Source organism: Ranitomeya variabilis, chromosome 2 (genome assembly GCF_051348905.1).
Source record: "Ranitomeya variabilis isolate aRanVar5 chromosome 2, aRanVar5.hap1, whole genome shotgun sequence".
NCBI lineage: Eukaryota > Metazoa > Chordata > Amphibia > Anura > Dendrobatidae > Ranitomeya > Ranitomeya variabilis.
Window position 1 is genome coordinate 166,745,878 of NC_135233.1, and position 27,802 is coordinate 166,773,679.

The 27,802-nt window shown below is 42.3% G+C and overlaps 1 protein-coding gene across 1 annotated transcript in view; it reads right to left on the minus strand.

Annotated features, from left to right (window-relative positions):
* Positions 1 to 1,503: 1,503 nt before the first annotated feature.
* Positions 1,504 to 27,802, minus strand: part of TTL (tubulin tyrosine ligase) — a 44,056-nt gene continuing 17,757 nt past the window's right edge. Inside the window, exons 4-7 of the mRNA XM_077283148.1 lie at positions 24,125 to 24,260; positions 23,455 to 23,724; positions 21,043 to 21,186; positions 1,504 to 4,305 (exon numbers count right to left, since the gene is read on the minus strand). Coding sequence (XP_077139263.1) covers positions 4,191 to 4,305; positions 21,043 to 21,186; positions 23,455 to 23,724; positions 24,125 to 24,260 — 665 coding nt within the window. The 3' untranslated portion in view covers positions 1,504 to 4,190. The remainder of the gene's footprint in view (positions 4,306 to 21,042; positions 21,187 to 23,454; positions 23,725 to 24,124; positions 24,261 to 27,802) is intronic.

The window sequence follows — 27,802 nt, forward strand, 5'->3', positions numbered from 1 at the left end:
TTCTCACACTCCTTGTAAATCACGTGTTAAAAAGGAAAATTCCAGATTTGGTGTTACAATAATGATCCATTACACTCATACAGCTTGACTTCTACGTATCTCCTGCCAGAATAGATGAGCTAAAATACCTCGAAAGTGCCAAAAATCAGGAATGAGAGCAAAAGCTTAAAAGGTATACTTATAAAGCTGCGAAGACTTGAAACAGCGTTCATGGAACGGTTTTGGGTAACAGTGCGGCTCACATTACACCAAGTCAACAAGTATGTGCAACACGATGAAAATTAGAGAACTTTGGTAACTTCCAGAACATCAATCACTTGTCAAGTCCTTGATAGAACTGTGAGAATAGTTTGATTTATGTGATGAAGAAGCTCTCAATATTTCTGAAAAGACTAAGAGTGTGATGGAAAGCTTTCTGTTCTCCGGGAAACTTCAGTTTGATAAAGACACGTGATGGTGAAATTAGTTTAAGCGGGCGTGACAACTTTTGAATCAAGACAACTATGAACTTTTTTTTCTAAGTCGGGGTCAGAATTGTGTGCTTTAGCTTAGGGTGTATAAATTAATAATTAATTAATAAATTAATTATTAATAATTAATAAATCCGGCTCTGCATAAGCATCACTGACTCCATTGTGGCTCACTTTCTATATTCTCCATATACATGTCTACTTTTCAATAGATAGTTAGCATATATTTTTTTCCATAATGTTGTGGATTTGATGTCTCGTTCAGTGAATTGCATTAATTCTCAGTGTAAGGACTCACAAGAACAAGACCATGAAGGCCGTGATGTGAATTGTGAGCTGGCATATTTTTGCCAAAATATCAAATACTACCCAGTGTATTTCTCCGTCTTTGTAACTTGCAGTCAGGCTCTGTAGTGTAGGTGACAGAATACTGAGTTTTGGTACTTGTGGCAGGCTGGACAATCTCATAGCAGGGCTAATGTGCAGGAACAGTGTGACTGGCACGTTATCCATGTGCAAATATAATACTAAGCATCCACCCATCAGTGTTGGACTGCGATGCCAAGGTCCCACTGATAAGAAGACTGATCATCTGTTCAATGTTATGTGAGGTTTTTAATTGGACAAGGCTGATGAACAGGTCTTGTCACATGTTCCTCCATCAGCAGCCATTTTTTGGACCGGACAGCTGTGTAGTCTGTGAGGAAAGCTAAACTAACAAGAGCAGGAGAAGAATCAGTCATACCTATATAAGAGTAAGTGCCACCAAATCATGACCTCAACACATCTCTTAAAATCAAGATAACGTGGCCGACCGAGTTAACTCATTCGTCCACCAGCAAAAAGACAGTAATACAGCAGCTATAGGAAGGAAACAGTGCAGAATTTTTATGAAAGCCAAATTCCAAGTGGCTTATAGCACAAATTGCATGCATTTAAGAAAATAAATTGTTCATAAAAGGTGAACAACCCCTTTAAGAAAAGCCCCTATTTGAACCCATAGTCCCTACAGAATTCAGACATCAGATACAAATTGCTTTCTTAAGGCCTTTATTCCATGTAAGTTGGTATAAATGTATTGACAAGCTTTTAAGCGCTAAACATCCATAATAAAAAACAAAGAAAAACTCGAGCTCTGACTAAATTTTTATCCTTCATTAGCGCTTAAAGAAGAGCTTCCACAAAACATGTATTGCTTAGACCTGTTTAAATGTCTACAATGAAAAAAGTAAGCATTTGATACATTGCCGAATATTCAAGTTTTCCCACCTACAAAGAATGGAGAGGTCTATAATTTTCATCGGAGGTACACTTGAACTGTGAGAGTGAGTGTGAGAGTGAGTGAGGATCTAAAAATAAAATCCAGAAAATCATATTGCATGGTTTTTAAATCATTAAATTGCATTTTACTGCATGAAAGAAGTATTTGATCACCTCCCAACCAGCAGGAGTTCTGGCTATCACAAACCTGTTAGTTAAAAAGCCCTCCTACTCTGCATTCATTACCTGTATTAATTGCACCTATTGGAAACTGTTACCTACATAGAAGACACCTGTCCACACAATCAACTACACTCCAACCTCTCCACAATGGCCAAGAACAAAGACAAAGAGCTGTCTAAGGACACCAGGGACAAAATTGTAGACCTGCACAAAGCTGGGATGGGCTACAAGACAACAGGCAAGTAGCTTGGTGAGAAGGCAACAACTGCGGACACAATTGTTATAAAATTGAAGAAACAAGATGACTTTCACGCTTCCTCAATCTGGGGCTTCATGCAAGATCTCCCTCATAGGGTAAGGAGGATTCTGAGAAAGGACAGGAATCAGTCCAGAACTACATGAGAGAACCTGGTCAATGACAGTTGAAGCCACAGTCTCAAACATTACAATTAGTAACACTACACCGTCATGGGATTAAAATCCTGTAGGGCATGAACGGTCTCCCTGCTCATGCCAGAACATGTCCAGACCAGTTTGAAGTTTGTCAATCTGGATGACCCAAAGGAGGCATAGGAGAAGGTCATGTGGTCGTGTTTTGAGGAAGAAGGACGAGTACAAACCATAGAAAAACGTCACAACCATGAAGCATGGTGGGGGAAACATTATACTTGGAGGGTGATTTTCTGTAAAGGGGACAGGGTGACTGCACCGTATTGAAGGGAGGATGGATAGGGTCAAGAATAGCAAGATTTTGGCCAACAACTTCCTTCCCTCAGTAAAAACTGAAGATGGGTCGCGGCTGGGTCTTCCAGCATGACAATGACCCGAAACACACAGCTAGGAAACTAAGGCATGGCTCTGCAAGAAGCATTTTAAAAAGGTCTCAGAGTGGCCTAGCCAGTCTCCAGAACTGAACCCAATAGAAAATCTTTGTAAGAAAATGAAATTCAATGTTGCCCCAAAACCTGCAAGATCTGAAGAAGATCTGTATTGAGGAGCGGGCAAAGTGTGTGCAAACTTGGTCAAAAACAGAAAACGTCTGACCTCTGCAATTGCAACAAAAGGTTTCTGTACCAAATATTAAAGTTCTTGTTTTATATTGTATCAAATACTAATTTCTTGCACTAAAATGCAAATTATGTAAAAATCATACAGTGTGATTTTCTGGATTTTTTTTTAAAGATTCTGTCTCTCACAGTTGAAGTGTACCTACCATAAAAATTACAGAGGTCTACATTTTCTGTAGGTGGGGAAACTAGACTGTATCAAATACTTATTTTCCCCACTGTATGTAGTGTGGTGTAAATGCGGTACTATACTCCCCAAATGCCATCTAACCTCGTCTCCAGCATCGCTCCAGTTCTTTTCGGAGTCACGTGACTTCTATTTTGACTCGCTTGATCACACTAGCATCCGTGTATGACCTGGAAGCCGCTTTTAAAATGTAAGTCTATGGAGCATCAGAATGCAATTACAGTACACTAAATATACAGTTCAACAAGTTTAGGCAATGAAAAGTTTTATGGGAGGGTTTCCTTAAATAAAAATTAATAAGTTATATGTAAATATATAAAAAAACAATGCATGTGCCCAGAATCATAAAAGCATCTTTAAGGCCTCTTTCACACATCAGTTTCTTAGAATCAGTCACAATCCATCAAAGTTTTGAAAAGACGGATCCTGTGCAGATTGGACTAGATACGTTTGTTGACGGATCTGTCGAAGCAGCTGCTGCCGGATGAGTGAGAGAGTGAGAGAGAGTGAGAGTGAGAGTGAGAGTGAGAGAGAGAGAGAATGGAATAATGGGTTAAAGTAAAGGAATAGAAATTCTTCCATGCATGCTAAGTTTAAAAAAAACGGAATCCGTCGCTGTCCGACATTTCGACGTTCACAAAAAACGTTACTATGTCCGTTGTCTCCAGCTGACAAACAAAGAATTTATGACGGATCCATCAAACGACGGATGAAACGGAATGCCATCCGTCACAATCAGTCGCTAATACAAGTCTATGAGAAAAAAACGGTTCCAGCAGCAACATTTGCTGGATCCGTTTATTTTATTTTTTTTTTCACAAAACGACGGACTTTGATGGAAACAAAAAGACTGAAGTGTGAAAGAGGCCTAAGTTCATTTTACCTCATTTTCTGTACTTTCATTCTATCCAGTGCAATTACCAATTATTGTAATTGGTATGACAGTGAGCAAAATCATTGATTTGGATATCAAACAGTAATATATGAGGCAGCAGTGCTTGTGCGTATATAGTAAGGCAGTCTTCAGAGTTTGATGAAGGCATTGTCCTGGGTCTGCTTCTGCACAGTATCACTGAGAGGAAAGACCATGGAGATGGCTAGATCCACAATGCCTTGGCAAAGTTCTGCATAAAGCTTCCTAGAAATAGAAAAAAATATATAGATATTACAAATACTTGTGTTCTCCACTGCATTCCTTAATGTTAGAGTAAAAGGTTAGTTGCCAGAAGAATGACCAGTCACTTCTTTTGAAACCAGAAGTGATAAAAGAAGCTCAAAAAGACTGAATATACATATAATTTGGAAAAAGGAAAACCTGAGTTCAAAACTACCAAAAAATATTTACATTTTTATTCGAATACAAAAAGGCACATAAATGTGACAGAACACATTAAAATGGTTAAGTGAATGAGTAAATGGCGTATGCAGTAACCAGAATACCCGAAGAAAAAAAAATGCTGGCCGGGTTGCACTAAGATGTAAAATAAATGCAGGGTAAAAAGGCACTCATCTAAAAACTCATGTTAGTAGCCTGCATCAAAAATAGGTGATAAGCATAGCTCCGTTCAGAGGGACAACATTTTTTTCCTTTGATTACACTCATCCGTTTGAACCCGAATTTTCTGATGTTTGTAGTTGCATTAACTTTCCTCATAGTCATCCCCACGATAGCCCTTATGATACTTACCTCTTGTGGTTGGTCTCTGGGCAAAGTTTTTGTATCAATGTATTTGCTATCAACCTCTGTTGCTACTTTACTTGGACACTTTGTCCCACTGAATTGAGCTTTGCTTATCAAATATTTTGAAGCAGGCTACTAACATGAGTTTTTAGAGGAGTGTCTTTTTTTACATCTTAGTGCAACCCGGCCAGCATATTCTTCGGGTACTCTGGTTACTGCAAACGCCATTTACTCATTCACTTTACATTTTTTTTTCGAATACAAAAAGACACATAAAAGAAACAGAACACATTAAAATTATAAATATTTTTTGATAGTTGACTCAGGTTCTCCTTTTCCAATTGCTCAGTCAGTGATTCTGCGCTACAATAGATTTATTTTGCGTTTTATGTGCATACAATTGTGTTACGACTAATTATGCTTATCTGGAGAATTTTTTTCTGAACATACATATAGTCATAAAAGACGCACCGGAACATAAGATGCACCTAGGTTTTAGAGGAAGAAATTAGAAAAAAAAATTGAAGCAAAAAAGGTGGTCAATTCTCTAAATATCACCTTATCCTGATTTTATATGCAGGGGCCCCTCATTCCCCATCCCCACCCTGGTAGGCATGGTCCCCCTCATTCCCCACCCTGGTAGGCATGGTCCCCCTCATTCCCCACCCTGGTAGGCATGGTCCCCCTCATTCCCCACCCTGGTAGGCATGGTCCCCCTCATTCCCCACCCTGGTAGGCATGGTTCCCCTCATTCCCCACCCTGGTAGGCATGGTCCCCCTCATTTCCCACCCTGGTAGACATGGTCCCTCTCATCCCTATCCTGGTATGCATGGCCCCCCATCATAAAAACGTTGAAAAAACTAAACAAACCATTCTACTTACCTTACTGAGCTACATTGCAGCTTCCTGTTCCGATACCAGCAGCTGATTTATGCTTGTAAGCAACGCATGGTAGTGACGTCATGTGCTGCCTACAAGCAGAGGACAGCTACCGGAATACTTACTGCTACCCATGGCAGGACTATAGGCATGTGGAGCAATGAATATTCACTGATCTTTAATAACGGGCACAGTGTTAGCCGCAGCCGCCGGCTTCCTGCAGCTGCCAGCGTTGTTCACGTGTGTCCGCTACTAAAGGAAATGCATATTCACTGAGAGCAGTGAATATTCATTCTCCTTAACAGCAATTACACGTGATCGTCTGGCAGCTGCAGGAAGCTGGCGACTGCTGCTCCTGTGACCGCTATTAAAGATCAATGAATATTCACTCGCCTATGGGAGGGGAGGTCAGTAAATATTCATTCCTTTAGGGCTCATACCCATTTGTGAGAAAAAAAAACTGTCCGTAATCTGGACCGAAAAAAATGGACGAGTGCCATGCGAGTACAATGCGATTTTTCTCACATAGCATCCGTAGTTAAGACCTTGCCCTATCCTGGATCTCCTCATACCTTGCCAACCGCACATTTAGCGTTTCCTACTCCCATACTACCTCTTCATCTCGCCCCCTCTCTGTTGGTGTCCCCCAAGGCTCTGTCCTAGGACCCTTACTCTTCTCAATCTATACACTCGGCCTGGGACAACTCATAAGGTCCTATGGCTTTCAGTACCATCTATATGCTGATGACACTCAGATCTACCTCTCTGGCCCAGATGTCACCGCTCTGCTGTCCAGAATCCCAGAGTGTCTATCAGCCATATCCTCCTTCTCCTCTCGCTTCCTCAAGCTCAATGTGGACAAATCTGAACTCATTATCTTTCCTCCATCACGCATATCTTCCCTACCTGATCTATCTATTAAAATAAATGAAATCACACTTTCACCTGTCCCCAAAATCCGCTGCCTCGGAGTAACCCTTGACTCTGCTCTGTCCTTCAAACCGCACATCCAAGCTCTCGCCACCTCTTGTCGCCTCCAGCTGAAAAATATTTCCAGAATCCATCCTTTCCTCAACCCACACCCTACCAAAATGCTCGTGCATGCCCTAATCATCTCCCGCCTCGACCTCTGCAACATACTCCTCTGTGGCCTACCTTCTAACACTCTCGCACCCCTCCAGTCCATCCTTAACTCTGCTGCCCGACTAATTAATCTCTCTCCTCGCTACACTCCTGCTTCACCTCTTTGCAAATCCCTTCACTGGCTCCCAATTTCCCAGTGAATCCAGTTTAAATTACTAACACTGACCTACAAAGCCATCCATAACCTTTCTCCTCCGTATATTTCCACACTAATCTCTCAATATCTTCCCTCACGTAATCTCCGGTCCTCCCAAGACCTCCTCCTCTCCTCCACGCTTATTCGCTCCTCACCCAATCGCCTCCAAGACTTCTCCCGAATATCACCCATCCTCTGGAATTCAGTGGCCCAACACATCCGGTTATCCACTTCTTTTGGATCCTTTAAAAGAAACCTGAAAACCCATCTCTTCAAAGAAGCTTACAGCCTGTAAAGACCACACGACCACCTCAACACCATTGGAGCTACCACAACCCTCGACCTACTGTGTCCTTCCCCACCATCGTGTAGAATGTAAGCCCGCAAGGGCAGGGTCCTCACCCCTCTGTACCAGTCTGTCATTGTTAGTTTTGTTTACTGTAAGTGATATTTGTATTTTGATGTAACCCCTTCTCATGTACAGCACCATGGAATTAATGGTGCTATATAAATCAATAATAATAATAATAATAATAAAAGTATGACATCCGTATGACATCCGTATGCAATACGTTTTTTTCTTTGCTACTATTTTTCTACAATCATTTACAGGACCATTTACAGTGTTCTATGCCACATGGTAAGGTATCTGTAAAAAAGGGACGGTACGTATGCCGTGCGATTTTTTTCTCGCACCCATTGACTTGCATTGGCGAGTCTCATCTGAGATACGCAGCAAATCACAGCATGCTGCGATTTTTCTCAGTCCGATTTCAGCTGAGAAAAAAAAAAAAAATCGCAGATGAGATGTAACCCATTGAATAACATTGGTCAGAGTGCAATCCGATTTTTTATCGGATTGCACTCGTCCGTTTTTCTCGCAAATGAGTATGAGCCCTAAGTAGCAGGCACACGTGAAAGCCTGGCGGCTGCAGGAAGTCGACTGCTGTGGCTAACAGCGTGTCCGCTATTAAAGAGAAATTAATATTCAATGCTTGCTCCTCCCACGGGCGTGGAGTGCAGTGAATATTAGGAAAAAGAGGTCTGGGAGCTTTCGATGTAATCCGAGAATGAAACCACACTGGGCTATGTCCAATCAGAAAAACAAGTGGGTGCTCGTTCCGCTGGTGAGAACAGCAAATTCATAAGAAAGAGGAAAAGATTCGGCACTCCAACCCATAGAGTAAAAATCATAAAAACCTTTATTCCGGCAAGTCAAGCCATGTTAAAAACATAGGAAACACCTGACACGTTTCTGGTGTGTTAGAAGCACCCTTACTTATAGGCTTACTAAAACAAATGGACAAGGTATAAAATAGAATCAAAAAAACAATCCAAAAAAACAAATGATTACGGTAGATTACAAATACAAAAGATGTGACAGAGAGGAACACTGAAATGACACAAAAAAAATCATAAATAAATCGTTTCTTGAATTCATGCGCTGCTGTCTTCCGTCCCCTGGCTGTGACTGCTCAGGTCAGAGGGCGCGATGATGCGATTAGTGTGCGCGCCGCCCTCTGCCTGAACAGTCAGTGCAGAGGATGGAAGACAGAGCAGCACGCAGCGGTGGAACGTGGAAGGTGACTATCGCAAGTGCCGGGGGCCTGAGCGAAGAGAGGTGAGTATGTGATTTTTTTATTTTAATCGCAGCAACAGCAAATGGGGCAAATGTGTGGAGCTTCTTATGGGGCCACAATGTATGGAGCCACAATGTATAGAGCCACAATGTATGGGGCCACAATGTATGGCGCATCTCATGGGGCCATAATGTATGGAGCATCTCATGGGGAATAATGTTTTGAGCATCTTATGGAGTCATAATGTATGGAGCATCTCATGGGGCCATAATGTGTGGAGCATTTTATTGGGCCATCAACCTTTATGCAGCATTGTATGGGGCAAATGTTTCTATGGAGCATCTTATGGGGCCATTATTAACCTTTGTGCAGCATTATATGGGGCATATTTTAATATGAAGCATTATATGGGGCCTATTTTGTATGGAGCATCTTATGGGGCCATCATGAACTGTATGGAGCATTATATGGGGCTCCTGATTCAATATGGATATTCAAAAACACTTAACCTACTGATGTCTCAATTAATTTTACTTTTATTGGTACCTATTTTTATTTTTGACATTTACCAGTAGCTGCTGCATTTTCCACCCTAGGCTTATACTCAAGTCAATAAGTTTTCCCAGGTTTTTTGGGCAAAATTAGGGGGGTCGGCTTATACTCGGGTCGGCTTATACTCGAGTATATACAGTAATTTCTTTCCCCCACACAATTTTCTATGCAGTGTGTAAGCCCATAAGGATTAATATTTAAGCCTATAAGGATTAATATGTAAGCAGAGCACCACATAAAGCCCCTATCATTTTAGTCAGTATAATGGCACAAACCTGACAGTATCTGTAGTTTACCGATCACAATCCTGCTGACAGGTTTGCTTTAATAATTTTATCCCTGATAAGACCCTATTTGCTCTTTTTTCCATTCCAGTTATCTTCACTGCACTACATGCTTAGTGTGGCATACACAGGCAAACAATGCAAAGATTGAGCCAACTTTTCCCTTCTTATGTGGTTTCAGGTGTGATTTTCAAATTGCCATATATACTCGAGTATAAGCCGAGATTTTCAGCCCACTTTTTTGGGCTGAAATTGCCCCTCTCGGCTTATACTCGAGTCATACCGGGGGTCGGCAGGGGAGGGGGAGCGGGGGCTGTCTAAAAATACTCACCTAGTCCAGGCGCGGTCCCTGCTTCCCCGGCGCCGGCAGCAGCAGCTTCTTCCTGTACTCAGCGGTCACATGGTCCCGCTCATTACAGTAAATGAATATTCGGCTCCACCTCCCATAGGGGTGGAGCCGCCTATTCATTACTGTAATCAGCGGGACCATGTGACCGCTGAGTACAGGATGAAGCGCTGCGGCGTCGGGGAAGCAGGATCTACACAGCGGCAGGACCAGGTGAGTATACGGGGAGGGGAGCACAGCGCTGCGCGATAGTCACCTGCTCCTCGTTCCGGGCGCCGATCTGTCTCCAGCAGTGACGCTGAGGTCAGAGGGCGCGGTGACGTGGTCAGTGCGTGCCCTCTGCTGAACGTCAGTGCTGGAGACAGATCGGCGCCCGGAACGAGGAGCAGGTGACTATTGAAAGTGCTGGGGCCTGAGCGACCGAGAGGTGAGTATGTGATATTTTTTTTTTATCGCAGCAAATGGGGCAAGTGTCTGTATGGAGCATCTATGGGGCCATAACATTCCTGCGGCACTATATGGGGCCATAACGTTCCTGCAGCACTATATGGAGCCATAACGTTTCTGCAGCACTATATAGGGGCATGTTTGTGCAGCACTATATGGGGGCCATAACGTTCCTGCAGCACTATATGGGGCCATAACATTCCTGCAGCACTATATGGGGCCAGAACATTCCTGCAGCACTATATGGGGCCATAACATTCCTGCAGCACTATATGGGGCCATAACGTTCCTGCAGCACTATATGGGGCCATAACATTCCTGCAGCACTATATGGGGCCATAACGTTTCCGCAGCACTATATAGGGGCATAATGTTTGTGCAGCACTATATGGGGCAAGTGTCTGTATGGGGCCATAATTAACGTTTGTAGGGTACTACTGCATATGGGGCAAGTGTCTGTATGGAGCATCTTATAGGGCCATAACGTTTGTGCAGCACTATAAGGGGCAAATATTTTTATAGAGCATCTTATGGGGCCATAATCAGCATTTGTGCAGCATTATATTGGGCAAATGTGTCTATGGAGCATCTTATGGGGCCTTTATTAACCTTTATGCAGGATTATATGGGGCATATTTTAATATGGAACATCTTATGGGGCCATAATGAACAGTATGGAGCATTATATGGGGCTCCTGATTCAATATGGATATTCAAAGACACTTAACCTACTGATGTCTCAATTAATTTTACTTTTATTGGTATCTATTATTACTTTTGACATTTACCGGTAGCTGCTGCATTTTCCCCCCTAGGCTTATACTCGAGTCAATACGTTTTCCCAGTTTTTTGTGGCAAAATTAGGGGGGTCGGCTTATACTTGGGTCGGCTTATACTCGAGTATATACGGTATATTACTTGCCACAGGTGAGTCTGAAAGAACATTACATGCTTGAAACAAAATGTTTACATTTTTGGTGTTGTGAGTGAAATTAATGTCATATTTGCTTTTTTTTCCACCTTTTTGTGCTGTTCCAATACACACAAGGGAAATCAACATGTGTAATTCCAATAATTTTCTGGAACAAATTCAAGGGTGCTAACAGTTTCAGCCATGACTGTATGCACAGCAAGTAGTTTTGACATTACTATGCTCCGTTCATTGGTTTTGCCATTATTTAAGCACTTTTTCTAATAATTTTAGGAGGAATCAGCTTAAGGAGAAAAAAAAAAAAAAAAAAGGGAAAACGTCATATGCTCTCATACCTTTATATTATTTCCCCCTGGCTCACCAAGGACAGAACTTCAGGAGAAACAGAAAATTAACTCTATTCACAGTCTCGAATTCTGGGACCTTAATTTTTTTTAAGCCATATTGGAGGAGTCTATATATTGCAAAACCCCCAAAAGTAATACCATTTTAAAAACTGCAAAGTATTCAAAACTGCTGTCCGGCAATTTAACCTGGCAGGCGCTTTATATTAGTTAATCTTTCACTTTTCCATTATTAGTTAATGGTTTACACTAAAGTATTGCTAACAGGCCACTATTCCTGGCAGATCGCAAGGCCATTACTTAACCTTGGATTGCCATGGTAACCATCAGGATCACATGATTTGTGTTCGCGGAGTCAAAGAGGTAGTCTCTCTCACCTTGGTAAGCACCTAGATGATGGATGCCATTGACAGCAGCACTTTTTAACCCGTTAACAACCAAAGGTATTATTAGTTTTGCATTTTCATTTTTTGCTCCCCTTCTTCCCAGAGCCATAACTTTTAAATTTTGTTTTTTTTGCATGCTTCAATAGTCAGCATGGGAGACTAGAAGCTGCACTTGTCCGATCGGCACTGCTACATATAAGTGATGATCAGATCGCCTGTATGTGGCAGAGATACGCACTTGCAAACCGGCAGCACCAACCATTGAGGTCTGCTGGAGACCTCTGGTTGTCATGCCAACCCATCGCTGACCCGCGATCACGTGACAGGGAAGCGTAAGTTGAATACCACTGTCAGAATTTGACAGAATTTCAGCACTGGAGCCCACATCAAAGGGAGGGTGTCTGATATTGGCATACTATTACCCCCAATGTCTGAAAGGGGTTAAATCATTATAGTTAAAGCGAATCCCCAAGTAGGATCAACCCTCCTAAGCCATCTTTATGGGCATGTCGGTTGGGTAAGATACTTTGCTGTCTGCAATCCTACGTAAGATTAGAAAACATGGATTTCTCTGGAATACGTAAACGAGACATGTAATGACCGACTGACTGTCCTGACCTGCATGTCTCACACTGTTAACAACCCCTTTCATTTAAAATAAATCTCCATGAGAATCTCTCTAGAGCTTATGTCTGGCCCATAGATCTTAACAGTTTATATATATATATATATATATATATATATATATATATATATATATATATATATATATATATATATATATAAAAAAAGAAGATTTCTTTGGAATAAGGGATTAGATCGCAGATATCAAGGTATCATTTTATTCAACTTCCTATGACATGCATGGCTATATAGACAGCTCAGATGTTAGTGTATTTAACTTTACAAGCTGCTGTAAAACAGCAATTTTCAGAGACAACCTAGTCTTCATCTCATCTGAGACAATTGTTACACTTTTTTGTTGCACTTCTTCAACACCATTTTTCCCCCCCTTATGAACAGTGGCATACGAGGACTTGTTTTTTTGAGCCACGACTTGTAGTTTTGAAAAATACGATTCACTTTATTAAATAGTGCACTTAAAAACAAGGAACTTAAAAAAAAAACAAAAAAAAAAAAAAACACGTGTGCAGTAAAAATTACGGGATTTTGCAATACCAAAATGTATATTTTTTTATCATATGGCATAAGTTCTTAAAAATGTGAAACCTTGCAAAAAAAAAATAAAATTGCTGTTTTGTTTCACCATTTTCTTAAACCTATAACTTTTAATTTCTCTTGTGCTAGAGCTGTATGACATCTTTTGTTTGTGTGATGGGCTCTTAGTTTTTATGTGCACAATTTTGATGTGTAAACAATGTGTTTTGATTGCTTTTTGTTCAATGTTATTGGAGATGAGTAGCAACTGAAAAGTGACGATTCTAGCATTGCAATGGTTTTTCTTCATTAAGTTTTCAATAGGAGTTAAGTCATTTTGTATCTCGATCAATAGGACCATTACTGTTACGATTATTTTGTTTATTTTCAGAATTAAAAAAGGATCCCATTTTATCTTTATTTTTTTAGGTTTAGGGGAATTGAACCACAATTTTTTTTATTATTTGCACAATTAAAAACACCACTCCAGCATTTTACTGATGAATGTGGTAACTAATGCAAGTTCTCTGCACCTAGAATTATACCCACCAGCCGCCATCTTTATCTGTTATTGTTGCCTCTCCGATCATCTTCTGCAGGTTGTGACCTGTCAGATGTCGCCTACTCTATGCAAGTCTACAAGAGCCAGCACAAGGCTCTGATAGACTTAAGGCCCGGTCTCACATAGCGAGATCGCTGCTGAGTCACTAGTTTTGTGACGCAACAGCGACCTCAGTAGCGATCTCGCTATGTGTGACACGTACCAGCGATCAGGCCCCTGCTGTGAGATCGCTGGTCGTGTCGGAATGGCCTGGACCTTTTTTTGGTCGTTGGGGTCCCGCTGACATCGCTGAATCGGTGTGTGTGACACCGATCCAGCGATGTCTTCACTGGTAACCAGGGTAAACATCGGGTTACTAAGCGCAGGGCCGCGCTTAGTAACCCGATGTTTACCCTGGTTACCAGCGTAAATGTAAAAAAAAAAACAAACAGTACATACTTACCATCTGATGTCCGTCAGGTCCCCCGGCGTCTGCTTCCTGCTCTGACTGACTGCCGGAAAGTGAGAGCAGATCACAGCAGTGACGTCACCGCTGCGCTCTGCTCTCACTGTACGGCGGCTCAGTCAGAGCAGGAAGCAGACGGCAAGGGACACCGAAAGGCGAGTATGTACTGTTTGTTTTTTTTGGTAACCAGGGTAAACATCGGGTTACTAAGCGCGGCCCTGCGCTTAGTAACCCGATGTTTACCCTGGTTACCCGGGTGCTGCAGGGGGACTTCGGCATCGTTGAAGACAGTTTCAACGATGCCGAAGTCGTTCCCCTGATCGTTGGTCGCTGGAGAGAGCTGTCTGTGTGACAGCTCCCCAGCGACCACACAGCGACTTACCAACGATCACGGCCAGGTCGTATCGCTGGTCGTGATCGTTGGTAAATCGCTATGTGAGACGGGGCCTTTACAATGCGTACTGACAGTGAGCTCTCTTGCTGGCTAATTACGGTACTTCTGATCAGAGCCAGCGATGAAGTGCAATGTCACTGTGCATTAAAAATATCGCACAGTGATAAGATCCCACTGAACAGGGACTAGCCTAGCTCCTGAAACGGACGTCACTGATGATGCTTTGTTTCAAGTGGAGGGCAGAGTCTTTGTCCGTGACCGCAGTGTCTCCCTGATGTCATCCTGGTTGAGTACCTCAGCATGCACAGGGGGTTCTCAAATTATAAACCATTAAAATAGGAAAATACATAAATAAATAAATAAAGCAGTTAGATAAGGCAGAAAGGGAACTAATTATATGGAATTAAAGTATTTTAAAAAAGTAATTAGATTAGGATATTAAATATTTAGGATGAAAATAAATGTTGGTTTCAGGCCATCCCTTTAAGCCGCCTTTTGTTTCTTAGTTCTTTATGGGATTGAAGCATTACAGACTATACAGACTGGGTTCTCTTCTTATGGCACTTTCTTTTAAATCCTTCATCTGAACCGGTCTTAACTGGTTAGTTAATGACCACCGCTACGTCTTTTTACTGACCTGCGATAAAATAGACAAGCATCCCCAGACGGGTGACAATCCTGTAGCTGTCGGCTGTACAGTATAGCTGACAACTTGCTGCATCAGCCACGATTAGTGTTGGTACCAACCATGGCTGTTTAACCCCTTAGATGATGCTGTCAATAGTGACCACAGCATCTAAATGGTTAACAGAATGCAGAAGCTTCCTCTTTAACCCCATCAACACCCTGAGATCTTGATCATGTGGTCCTGATGTTTGCCATGGCAGTTTAAGGCCAAATGATGGCCTTAGAGTCTGTTGGCTATAGTGGCTTGTTAAGTTCTGAACATTTAGGTGGTAAAAAAAAAACCTTTCATTCTTGTTATGCCACTTTGCATTAATGCCTCAAAATCACCTCAAGGGTTCATAAACTACCTGAAAGCAGTTTTGAAAACCTTGAGGGGTGCAGTTTTTAAAATAGTATCACTTTTGGGGGTTTCCAATATACAAGACCAGCAAAGTCACTTCAAAACCGAACATCCCTATAAAAATACATTTTGTAAGTTTCCTTAACCCCTTTCTGCCATCCGACGTACTATCCCGTCCATGTGTCCAGGGCCCGTTTGACCATGGACGGGATAGTACATCATAGCCGATCGGCCGCGCACACGGGTGGTGTGCAGACGATCGAGGCCGGGTGTCAGCTGATTCTCACAGCTGACACCCAGCACTAAGTGCCAGGAGCGGTCACAGACTGCTCCTGGCACTTTAACCCCTGGAACACTGCGATCAAACATGATCGCAGCGTTCCGGAGCCGGCACAGGGGCTGATAGCCCGTCTGCCTTTGGAGCGGAGACCCCACAGCATGCCATTGGGTCCCGATCGCTGCCATGGAGACCTGATGCTGTCATGATGACATCCGGGTCTCCAGAGCTGAGAGACTTCCTGTCATGCGCAGTGCATGTTAGGAAGTCTCTCAGTGTCAGTGTACAGAAGCTGCAGCGTTGACAGCTTCTATATCATGCAGATCTGCATGCTATAGAAGTAATCAGCCTGCACAAAATGAGTGTCCCATAGTGGGACACAGTGTAAAAGTAAGAATGAAATAATTTTTTTTTTTTTTATAATTGTAAAAATATATATAAAATAATAATAATAAAATCAATATTTATTCCATCATTAAAAAAAATCTAAACAATAAAAGTACACATATTTGGCATCGCCGCATCCGTAACGACCTGACCTATAAAACTGTCCCAATAGTTAACCCCTTTAGTAAACACCATAAAAAAAGTCAAAAAAAACAATGCTTTATCATCATACTGCCGAACAAAAAGTGGAATAACACGCGATCAAAAAGATGGTTATAAATAAACGTGGTACCACTGAAAATGTCATCTTGTCCCGCAAAACACAAGCCGCCATATAGCTCCATCACCAGAAAAAAAAAGTTATAGCTCTCACAATAAAGCCATGCAAAAATAGTTTTTTTTATATAAAATAGGTTTTTATTGTAAAAAAGCGGCAAAACATAAAAAAATGATATAAATGAGGTATCGCTCTCATCATACTGACCGAAATAATAAAACTGCTTTATCAATTCTGCCTCCCAAAAATCGGAAAAAAATGTCATGCACCCGAAAATGGTACCAATAAAAACATCAACTCATCCCACAAAAAACAAGACCTCACATGACTCTGTGGGCCAAAATATGGAAAAATTATAGGTCTCAAAATGTGGTGACGCAGAAACTATTTTTTGCAATAAAAAGTATCTTTAGTGTGTAACAGCTGCAAAAAATAAAAACCCACTATAAATAGTAAATCAAACCCCAATTTATCACCTCCCTTAGTTGGGAACAATAATAAAATAAAAAACTGGATGGATTTAAGATTTTCCATTAGTGATAGGGATAGGGTTAGGGTTGGGGTTGTGGTTAGGGTTGGGGTTAAAGTTAGGTTTAGGGCAAAAGTTAGGGTTACGATTGGGATTAGGGTTAGGGTTGGAATTAGGGTTATGGTTAGTGTCGGGTTTAGGGTTAGGGGTTAGAATTGGGGGGTTTCTACTGTTTAGGCACATCAGGGGCTCTCCAAACGCGACATGGCGTCTGATCTCAATTCCAGACAATTTTGCATTGAAAAGTCAAACGGCGCTCCTTCCCTTCCGAGCTCTGCCATGCGCCCAAACAGTGGTTTACCCCCCACATATGGGGTATCAGCATACTCAGGACAAATTGCACAACGACTTTTGGGGTCCAATTTCTTCTGTTACCCTTGGGAAAATAAAAATATTGGGGGCGAAAAGATCATGTTTGTGGAAATAAATATGATTTTTTTTATGGCTCTACATTATAAACTTCTGTGAAGCCCTTGGGGGTTCAAAGTGCTCATCACACATCTAGATAAGTTCCTTAGGGGGTCTAGTTTCCAAAATGCTGTCACTTGTGGGGGATTTCCACTGTTTAGGCACATCAGGGGCTCTCCAAACGCGACATGGCGTCTGATCTCAATTCCAGCCAATTTTGCATTGAAAGTCAAACGGCGCTCCTTCCCTTCCGAGCTCTGCCATGCGCCTAAACAGAGGTTTTCCTGCATATCTGGGTTATCAACTTGCTCAGGAGAAATTGTACAACAACTTTTGGGGTCGAATTTCTCCTGTTACCCTTGGTAAAACAAAACAAATTGGATCTGAAGTAAATTTTTTGAGAAAAAAAGTTAAATGTTAATTTTTTTTTTTTAAATATTCCAAAAATTCCTGCGAAGCACCTGAAGGGTTAATAAACTTCTTGAATGTGGTTTTGAACACCTTCAGGGGTGCAGTTTTTAGAATGGTGTTACTTTTGGGCATTTTATACCATATAGACCCCTCAAAGTGACTTCAAATGTGATGTGGTCCCTAAAAAAAAAAATGGTGTTGTAAAAATAAAAAAAATTGCGGGTCAACTTTTAACCCTTATAAGGCTACGTTCACATTTGCGGTCCTCGCCGCAGCGTCGGGCGCCGCAGCGGCGCCGCATGCGTCATGCGCCCCTATATTTAACATGGGGGCGCATGGACATGCGGCGCACTTGCGTTTTGCGCCGCATGCGTCGCTGCGGCGCCCGCGTCGGTGCGCAGAGGACGCAGCAAGTTGCATTTTTGCTGCGTCCAAATTCAATGAAAAAAACGACGCATGCGGCGCAAAACGCAGCGTTGTGCATGCGTTTTGCTGCGTTTTTATTTGCGTTGTGCGTTGCGGCGCCGACGCTGCGGCGCACAACGCAAATGTGAACGTAGCCTAACTCCCTAACAAAAAAAAAATGTTGGTTTCAAAGTTGTGCTGATGTGAAGTAGACATGTGGGAAATGTTACTTATTAAGTATTTTGTGTGATATATCCGTGTGATTTAAGGGCATGAAAATTCAAAGTTGGAAAATTGCGAAATTTTCAAAACTTTCGCCAACTTTCCATTTTTTTCACATATAAACGCAAGTCATATCAAAGAAATTTTACCACTATCATGAAGTACGATATGTCATGAGAAAACAGTGTCAGAATCACTGGGATCCGCTGAAGTGTTCCAGAGTTATAACCTCATAAAGGGACAGTGGTCAGAATTGTAAAAATTGGCCTGGTCATTAACGTGCAAACCATCCTTGGGTCATTGAGTCATTGTCCCACAAAAACGGCAGAGGAGAGGGAGCGGTGGAGCAGCGGGTCACAGGGCAGGAGCCGGAGGCTGCGGCTAAAGCCTCTGCCCGCTCATTAAGGTAATGAATATTCACCTCTCTCCACTCCCACAGACATGGAGTGAATATTCATTACCTTAATGAGCGAGGACATGTGACCATTCGGCTGGAAGAGCTGCAGCGAAGGCGCGCAGGATAGGTAAATTGGACATAGGACAGGGACGGGAAGGAGCCATGCATACAAGGAAGGGAACAAGGAGCCATGCATACAAGGACGGGGACTGGGAGCCATGCATACAAGGACGGGGAGCCATGCATACAAGGAAGGGGATGGGAAGCCATGCATAGAAGGACGGAGCGGGGAGCCATGCATACAAGGATGGGGAGCCATGAATACAAGGATGGGGAGATATGCATACAAGGACAGGGACAGGGAGCCATGCATACCAGGATAGGGAGGAGGGGACAATGCATACCCGTCTTATATTCGAGTCAATAAGTTTTCTCAGTTTTTCGTAGCAAATTTAGGGGCCTCAGCTTATACTCGGGTCGACTTATACATGAGTATAAACGGAAATCATTCAAAGTTTTAAAATTGCAGATTTTTTTTTTTTTAATTTGTCAAATTTCAGATATATTTTTATAAATAAACGCAAAACATAACCTAAATTTATCATTATCATAAAGTCTGTGTCACAAAAAAAAAAGGGATATGTTGAATCATTCCAGAGTTATTACTGCATAAGGAGACACCTCAGAATTTAAAAAAAATTGGTCTGGTCACTAAGGGGTTAAAGGGCACCTCACTTGTATCCTGCATTTTTGACCATTTGTCCCTTCTGCAGGCTCCATCTTTAGTTTTCAGTTAACACTGAGCAAGTGTGTGGAGACTAGCAGCTATGTGTCCCATACATAGTACACACAGGTATTTCTGTGCTTCTTTTTTGTAGCGCACAGACTGAGGCAGCAGCAAGGAAAATATTACTCAGCAGTACTGATCTCAGTGGCTGTGAATCCAGCATCGAATTGTAATATATTTGCTGAAAGAGGCAACTCAATCTGCCTAATGACCTACTGTGCCGAGTGTGCTTCACTCCTTCCCTCTTCTTATATTTAATAGGCTACATAACCTGACATGTCAGTTTTGCTTTCACCAAAATTGGTCCTGGCAATATGTTTTGCTTTTTTAAGAAGATGAGGTACCTTACTTGCACCGGTTCCGGAACTGTTGGGGCTGTCACCATTGTTGCCCGGGGAAAAGCTTTCTGACCTAGACCGCCCTTTGCACTGTTCAACAGGGGCCATGTCGGGGAGAAAAGGCGCTGTGCGTGGGAAGAAAGGGGGGAGACTTAGCGGGAAGACAGCGCGCACAGCAGGGGAAGTTTGGTTCTCGAGCAACGTGACAGCGCAGGCCCGCACTATAGTGACTTGGAGCAGAGACCTGAATTGTGCCCACTGGCTTTTTGCTGCAAGTGTGCCGCCTGAGACAGACAGGGTGACTTGCATAGAACTGTGTCCTACCTCATCCATAGTGTTCTGCCAAGCTGAACCACATGCGGGCAGCATCACAGACTATTCCTCACCCCACATGGAGAATCCAGATGCAGGACCCCGCTTAAGACAGTGAGGACTCGTCGCCACCGTTAGGAACCGGATCTTCAACTTCTTCAGGACTACCCTGGGATAGTTTGTGTAGGCGCCACCATTGCGCCTTAGGACTCTGCAGCTAAGAAGCCTTCAGACTGATAAGTTTAACCTCTCATGAACAGTTGCTGTAACTCTTTCCATTATTACTTTAACCTGCCCTTATACTGGGTTTCTTCCCCCTGTTTAAACCCCTCAATACACATTACCTCCCTGTGAGGAGTAATCCCTTTGTTAATAAATCTGTTAACCCTTGCTCTGCCTCCAATCCGTCACTGCATCCCGCAATCTGCTCACACTTTGACCAAGATTAATTTAAGCGTTTTTTCTGAGCGGATGGAGAGTGCAGGAGGTGGGTAATAAGTGGCTCATAAGTGGAGAAAGAGGCAGATTTATATATTACAAAAATGTTTCTTAATTTGACATACACTTTTTTCAGCAATGTTTGGCAAATGACAGTGACTATTTAAAGTTGCAAAAGGCATTGAATGCAGACTAGGTCAGAGTTTGGGAATCCACACAAAGATGTTGCATTGTGGGAAAACCAATGAACACTAGTATATGTTAACTAGAAAGAAATATACCCTCTTGTTACTATGTTGCAAACTCAAAGGCGTTTGCTGCATTAAATCACACCCATAAAGTTTTAGAACCTAAATTTTCCATGCGCAGAACAGTATTATGATAAACTTACTGTGCACAGGCAGGGGCCCCGTTGACTTCAAGTAACCAGACATTCAAATCTTCATCAACCATGAAGTCAAAGCCAAAGAGCTGGAAACTCTGGTAGGGTAAATGCTTCGTACTGATTGCAGGTTCTATACAAGTCAGACAGATCCTAAATAGCATAAGAATTATACAGGAATTACATAAATATTGGCAGCCAGCATTGTAAGGAGATTGTAACATATACAATATAGAAAAGGTGAGCCTTTTAGTGCTTTCAATGTGTTCACAACCCACCTACTTATAGCTCACACCAGGCTGCAGCATTTGTGTTACCTAGAAAGAACATGACAAAAACACCAAGACAAAAGACGCAAAAACGTAACACTTCAGAAAATGCCAAGTGTGGGTCTATACATTTTCATTACAGCTATAAATACTGAGTTAACAAACATGTAGCATTTACATACATGACTGAAAAAGTATCCATCATCATTACATTCCAGGAAGGTTTCTGGCAGGGGACTCCCAAGGGCAGGCCTCACTAGCATTTTTTTTTTACTTTTTTTTTCTTTGATTGATGTTATTTATTCTCAAATAATGCCAGAGCCTGTTATAATGGCTTTCAGGGCTTTTAAAATTTAAAGGTTGTCCCCTTTAAGACAACCTTGTTTATGGTTGGAAGAAGAAGCGAGAAAAAAAAAAAAATAACCATGCTATACTTACCTGGATCCACTGTCGAGTCCAGCTCTGGCAATGGCAGTGACAACTTTTCCAGCACTGGAGCTAAGATGGAATGGAGGCTTCAGTGCTGCTGAACTCAACAATAGGCTGCTGTGTCGCAGCAAGCACCAGACACTGTGGGAGCAGTGACGGAAAGTAGTCGGTGCATCCAGGGAAGGCAAATACAGCCTTTTGTTATTTTTTAACAAACTGTAGATAGGGCAGAACATTGTCCGAAAAGGGACAATACAGTACTGTTAATATCTCTAGTAGCCGATTGGCTGCAGCGGTCACACGACATTGTTTAGGTCACGAGACATGAATGAGACACAGGGTTGAGAGTGAAGAAGCAATACAGGTCGGGAAGGCAAATATACATTTGTTATTTTATGTAGCACTCTGGGAAATTCATAAAGGTATGCCCACTACTTTAACAATATTAAGAATTTTGGAAGAATTTTCCATCTCTACTTTTAACCCAATCTCTATATTTGGCTCCAAGTGTCTATCAGCCTCCTCCAGTGCACACAAGAGTTTTCCCACTTAATAGTAGGCTGACAGGTCTGTTCTCAAAGAGGACAGCACTAACAAATGAGCAGAGTCACAAAGGAGAAGCAGTATAACAATGAATTAACCGCAAAAGGACCAGGTAAGTTTTCGCTTTAGTTTTTTCCTCTGCTTCCTCCAAGAGCAATAACGTATTTATACTTCCACTGTTATAGCCATATGAGGTCTTGTTTTTTTTTGTGGCACTAGTTGTAGTTTTGAATGACCATTTATTTTTTCATTAGATGTACTGGGAAAAAAAAATCCTAGAGCAGTTGTTTTATGGCGCTAATTGTGCAGTAAAAAATAACTTTACTACATAATACTACAAGTCAGTACTGTTACATAATATTCTTAAAAGTATGGTATTGCTTTAAGTATTGAAAACATTTGTAAAAAATAAGGTTTGCCTGTGTCACCAAGTGTTTCAAGGTTCCCCTCCTCGAGTCCCGTAACATTTTCACTTTGTTCGGTCGACATAGCTCTGGGAGAGCTCCTATAGATCCAAATATGACGTTTTGACTGCTTCCGTATTATTTAGTGAAGTTATGTCTCTCTCACAGTTTATACCAATCAGGATAATTAATTTTATATTTTCATATTTTTACGGACGTGGAGGTACCACATTAATTTTAATATCTTTATTTATAATGAGAAAAAAGGGGCGGTTCAGTATTTTTAAAGTTTTCTTTATTTTTTTTTCTAGTCCCCTTTGGGGACTTGAGGCTGCGTTTGTTTGATTGCCAATACTATATACTATATTGCCGTACGTTGTAAAAATTCAAGGTCTCCTATGAAAGCGAGTCACGGGTCTTTAGTAGACCCCCAGCTGCGATGGCAATCTATCGGCACCCAACGACACATATAACTGAAGCAGGCAGAACTCTGCTCCATTTGCTGCTGTTCACAGCAGATAACAGCTGAATAACACAGCCATCATCTGCTGGGAATGGTGTGGGTTCATTGACCGAGCCTGCTACATACACCCACTCCCGACAAGCACCATGGATGTGCTAGGAAGAGGATTAATACATTATATCACCTACATATTTGTGAAAATAAAAATGAGGTGCATAAAAATAATAATTAGCAATGGGTCAAAAGGAAATACAATAAGTATGTGAACTTGTGTTAGCGCTTACCAAGTGGCTACTTATAGATACACATATACCTTATTATTTGCTTTATCTGCCAAAGGATGCTGTTCTCTAAATTGATATTTAAGGACGTCATAAGATACTGATTGAACTCTTCAAAGAACATCTCATTTCCTTCTTCATATCTCCCATAGTTTTTCGAATGTTCCTTCTGGATGCAGTGATTAGTTAAGTGACTTGTCATGTCTTCAAAGTCAGAGTCATTGTATGGTTCAGATGACGTTCTCAAGACTCCCTCACGATACAGGAAAATGTTATACTGATTATCCACAAGGACCCAGCTCCTGAAAGACATTAATAACGTAACAATACAGATGTACCTGTCAATCACACCTCTAGTAACATAAGGATCTTTAAAGTATAGTCACTAAAATGCCGGAGCATGTCAGAGAAAACTGTATCTGTCTATAATCTATAATTTTGCAGCCAGACTGATTCATGCCGTCCATGGTTTGGGCAGCATGAAATCGGATGACTGGTTCCCTTAAAGATTAAAAACTGAAAAAGTGATAGGGGACTATCAACCTAATAACAAAGAGATCCCAGGACTATGTCTGATGTGCTGATAGCATTCATTTTGGGATACTGGGAAAAAAAAACAAGTTAAGGCAACACTATAAACAATATAATTTTATCTAAAATTAATATGATTCAAACAGAAGAACAATAAGGGGACCCCTTCACCTGATATCAAATTTGCGGTGTCCTGGTTCTAAGAGCAGTGGGTTTTCTAGGTATTTCTGGATCACATGAACTTGACCTTGGTTGTCAATGAAGTCTAGGAGTTGTGCAGCATTAGAGGATATAAGAATTCCTTCTCCTGCAAGAGAAACAAAAAAAAAAATCAAGGTCTTGTCAGAACAGAACACCATAAGGCTGCCGTCATACTAGCAGTATTTGGTCAGTATTTTACATCAGTATTTGGAAGCCAAAACCAGGAGTGGAACAATTAGAGGAAAAGTATAATAGAAACATATGCACCACTTCTGAATTTATCACCCACTCCTGGTTTTGGCTTACAAATACTGATGTAAAATACTGACCAAATACTGCTAGTGTGACGGCAGCCTTATGCTAAAAAGTAACAACACAGAAGTCTGAATAAACAAATCAAAATTTCCATGACAATTGGAAGTTAATATAGCCTTTCCACAAGCAGGCTACTTGCTTTAGCAAAAAAAACATAGAAAAATCTGAATGGGTCACCACTGCTTCATTCATTACTATTGGTGTGCGGTAATAGTAATAGCAAGTGCGACTACCTGTCCCATAGACGGTAGCTTAAGTTCTGGAAATGCAAGTGCACTACCACTCCATTAACACAGTGACTTTGGGATGCCTGTTCTCATGATCGGTAGCCATCCAAATGGTCACCCCCCCCCCCCCCCCACAAGAATTATGCAATTATGATGTTACATGTTGTTCATAGACAAAACCTATTGCAGATTTGCTGACTTTTTGTTTGCGTTTTCACATGCTTCCTAAGGTGCTTCCCAACCTGCCATCTGTGTGACAGCGTGGGAAACACTGGCGGAGGTTCTTATAGGCGATAACTGAGTGCTGTGGGGTCATGTCAGATATCAGCGTGACCCTGCAGCGGTGACCTGCTCATATCGGGCTACGTCTGTTGTCACTGATAAGTGTGATGGTGGGAGCCGCTGATGTGTAGTCTCATCGGACAGCGCCTGTGCTCACAGTAAAAAATATATAATAATAAAATAATTACATACATATTGAAGTAAAAAAATATATATACTTCCCTAACACCAAATCCTTGATGCTCTTGTCTCCTCTAGAAAAATGTGAAATAAACCACCATATACTCACCTATCTGCTATAGTCCACATAATCCCGAGTGCCCCACGGCGATCTCACATGTAGAACAGTCACATTGGAAGATGTGACTGCTCTACCAGGCCGCTGGAGATACACTGACAGTCCTGTCAGTGTATCACTGAGCTGCCTTGAGAGAGTTCACCGAAGTTCGTCAGCTGATCAGCTCCGGTGCTCTTGTAGTGTCCCAGCACCACCTCCTATCTGTTGCAAAATATAGTTGTCGGGTGGTTGCCAAAAATGTATGTCCTGTTATGTGTTTTACTAGATGGTGGCCCGATTCTAACGTATCGGGTATTCTAGAATACGTATGTATGTATGTATGTACGTCGCGCTGTGAGTGGGGGGTTAAATTCCGTGCCAATATTGCTGATTGGTCGCGCCCGGCTGCCCGATCAGCGAAGCGTGGTTCAAATCTGGCGCCAATACGCGGCCGGACTACGCCTGTCGCTGATTGGTCGCGGCCGGGCATGGCCAATGACCGAAGCGGTGTTTAAATACCGTGTCAATATTGCTGATTGGTAGCTCACGGCTGGCCTCGACCAATCACTGAAGCGGTGTTTAAATCCCGCGCCAATATCGCTGATTGGTCATTGGTCGTGCCCGGCCGGCCGCGACCAAAGTGGTGTTTAAATCCCGCGTCAATTCGCGGCTGGACTGCGTCTGTCGCTGATTGGTCACATGATGTCGGGGGTTCGGGGGCGCTGGATGTCGGGGGTTCGGGGTGCAGGATATAGTACAGCCACGTAGCATATAACACAGCCACGTAGTATATAGCACAGCCACGTAGTATATAGCAGCTATGTAGTATATAGCACAGCCACGTTGTATATAGCACATCTACGTAGTATATAGCACAGCCACGTAGTATATAACACAGCCGACATACTATATAACACAGACAGCCACGTAGTATATAACAGACAGCCACGTAGTATATAGCACAGCCACGTAGTATATAGCAGCCACATAGTATATAGCACAGCCACGTGGTATATAGCAGCCACGTAGTATATAGCAGCCACGTAGTATATAACACAGCCCACGCAGTAAATAACACAGCCCACGCAGTATATAACACAGCCCACGCAGTATATAACACAGCCCACGTAGTATACAGCAGTGTGGGCACCATATCTCTGTTAAAAAAAATGAATTAAAATAAGAAATAGTTACATACTCACCCTCCGGCGTCCACCAAAGTTGTCCCGATGCGTGCGAGGCTGCCGCCAGCTTCTGTTCCCAGTGGTGCATTGCAAAATTACCCAGATGACTTAGCGGTCTCGTGAGACCGCTAAGTCATCTGGGTAATTTCGCAGTGTATCTCTGGGAACGGAAGCTGGCGGCAGCCTTGCCGCTCGCGCGCATCAGTGGACGGCGGAAGGTGAGAATAGCACCATTTTTTATTATTTCTAACATTATATCTTTTCACTATTGATGCTGCATAGGCAGCATCAATAGTAAAAAGTTCGTCACACAGTGTTAATAGCAGCGTTAACAGACTGCGTTACACGGCGTTATGCCGCTACGTGGGTGGCGGCCGCTGACGGGGAGGGGGGACTGACTGCAGGCTGCAGCAGAGTAGGGAGCAGCCATTTCGCAGCCGGACTGTGCCCGTCGCTGATTGGTCGCAGCCGGCTCAGCGACTTGGGATTTCCGTGACAGACAGACAAACAGACGGAAGTGCCCCTTAGACGATTATATATATAGATAACTATGGGGTTTCTAATGGATACGTGTCTTATAGACGTTTCTCCATTACTAACCTGTGGGCTCGATGTCACCTGACAATACAAAGGTGACATCAACCCAACTTGCCACCTCTACAGGGCAAGTGGGAAGAGCGAAGCTAGGTGCCAGATTTGGTGCATCTTATAGATGCGTCTTTTCTGGGGTGGCTGAGAGCTGATGTTTTTAGTCTGGGAGGGGGCCAATATCCATGGCCCCTTCCTAGGCTATTAATATCAGCCCGCAGCTATCTGCCTAGCCTTTGCTGGTTACATTTTATAGGGGGACCCTAGGTCAATTTTTTTCTGGGCTCCCCCTGTAAACTAGCCAGTAAAGACTAAGCAAACAGCTGTGAGCTGATATTAATAGCCTGGTAACCTTTATGGCTATTGGCTCCTTCCCAGATTATTATTATACTATTATTATCAGCCCTCGGCTTTCCCTCTGCTGGTTATAAAAGTTACCTGGGAGCCCACACAATTTTTCTTTCCATTTTTTTTTCTTTAAAATTAACAGTTGCTGTTTGGTTACAGTCCATGTTCATTCGTTCTGTTAATGCTCCTACAAAGGCTACTGACAATGTGTGTGTGTTTACTTATCGGCTTAATAGTGAGGGTGTCGAGCTGACACCTCTTCATTACTAAACCTAGGGCTTTGTGTCAGTGACAGCTGCTGACACCAAGCCCTAATCCCATTACCCTGATGCCACTGCATAAGCATGAAAAAGGTGGTGTTGAACCAAAAAAGTACATCACAAAACTTTTTTTTTTAAATATCTTTATTTAGCTCAAAAAAGCTTAC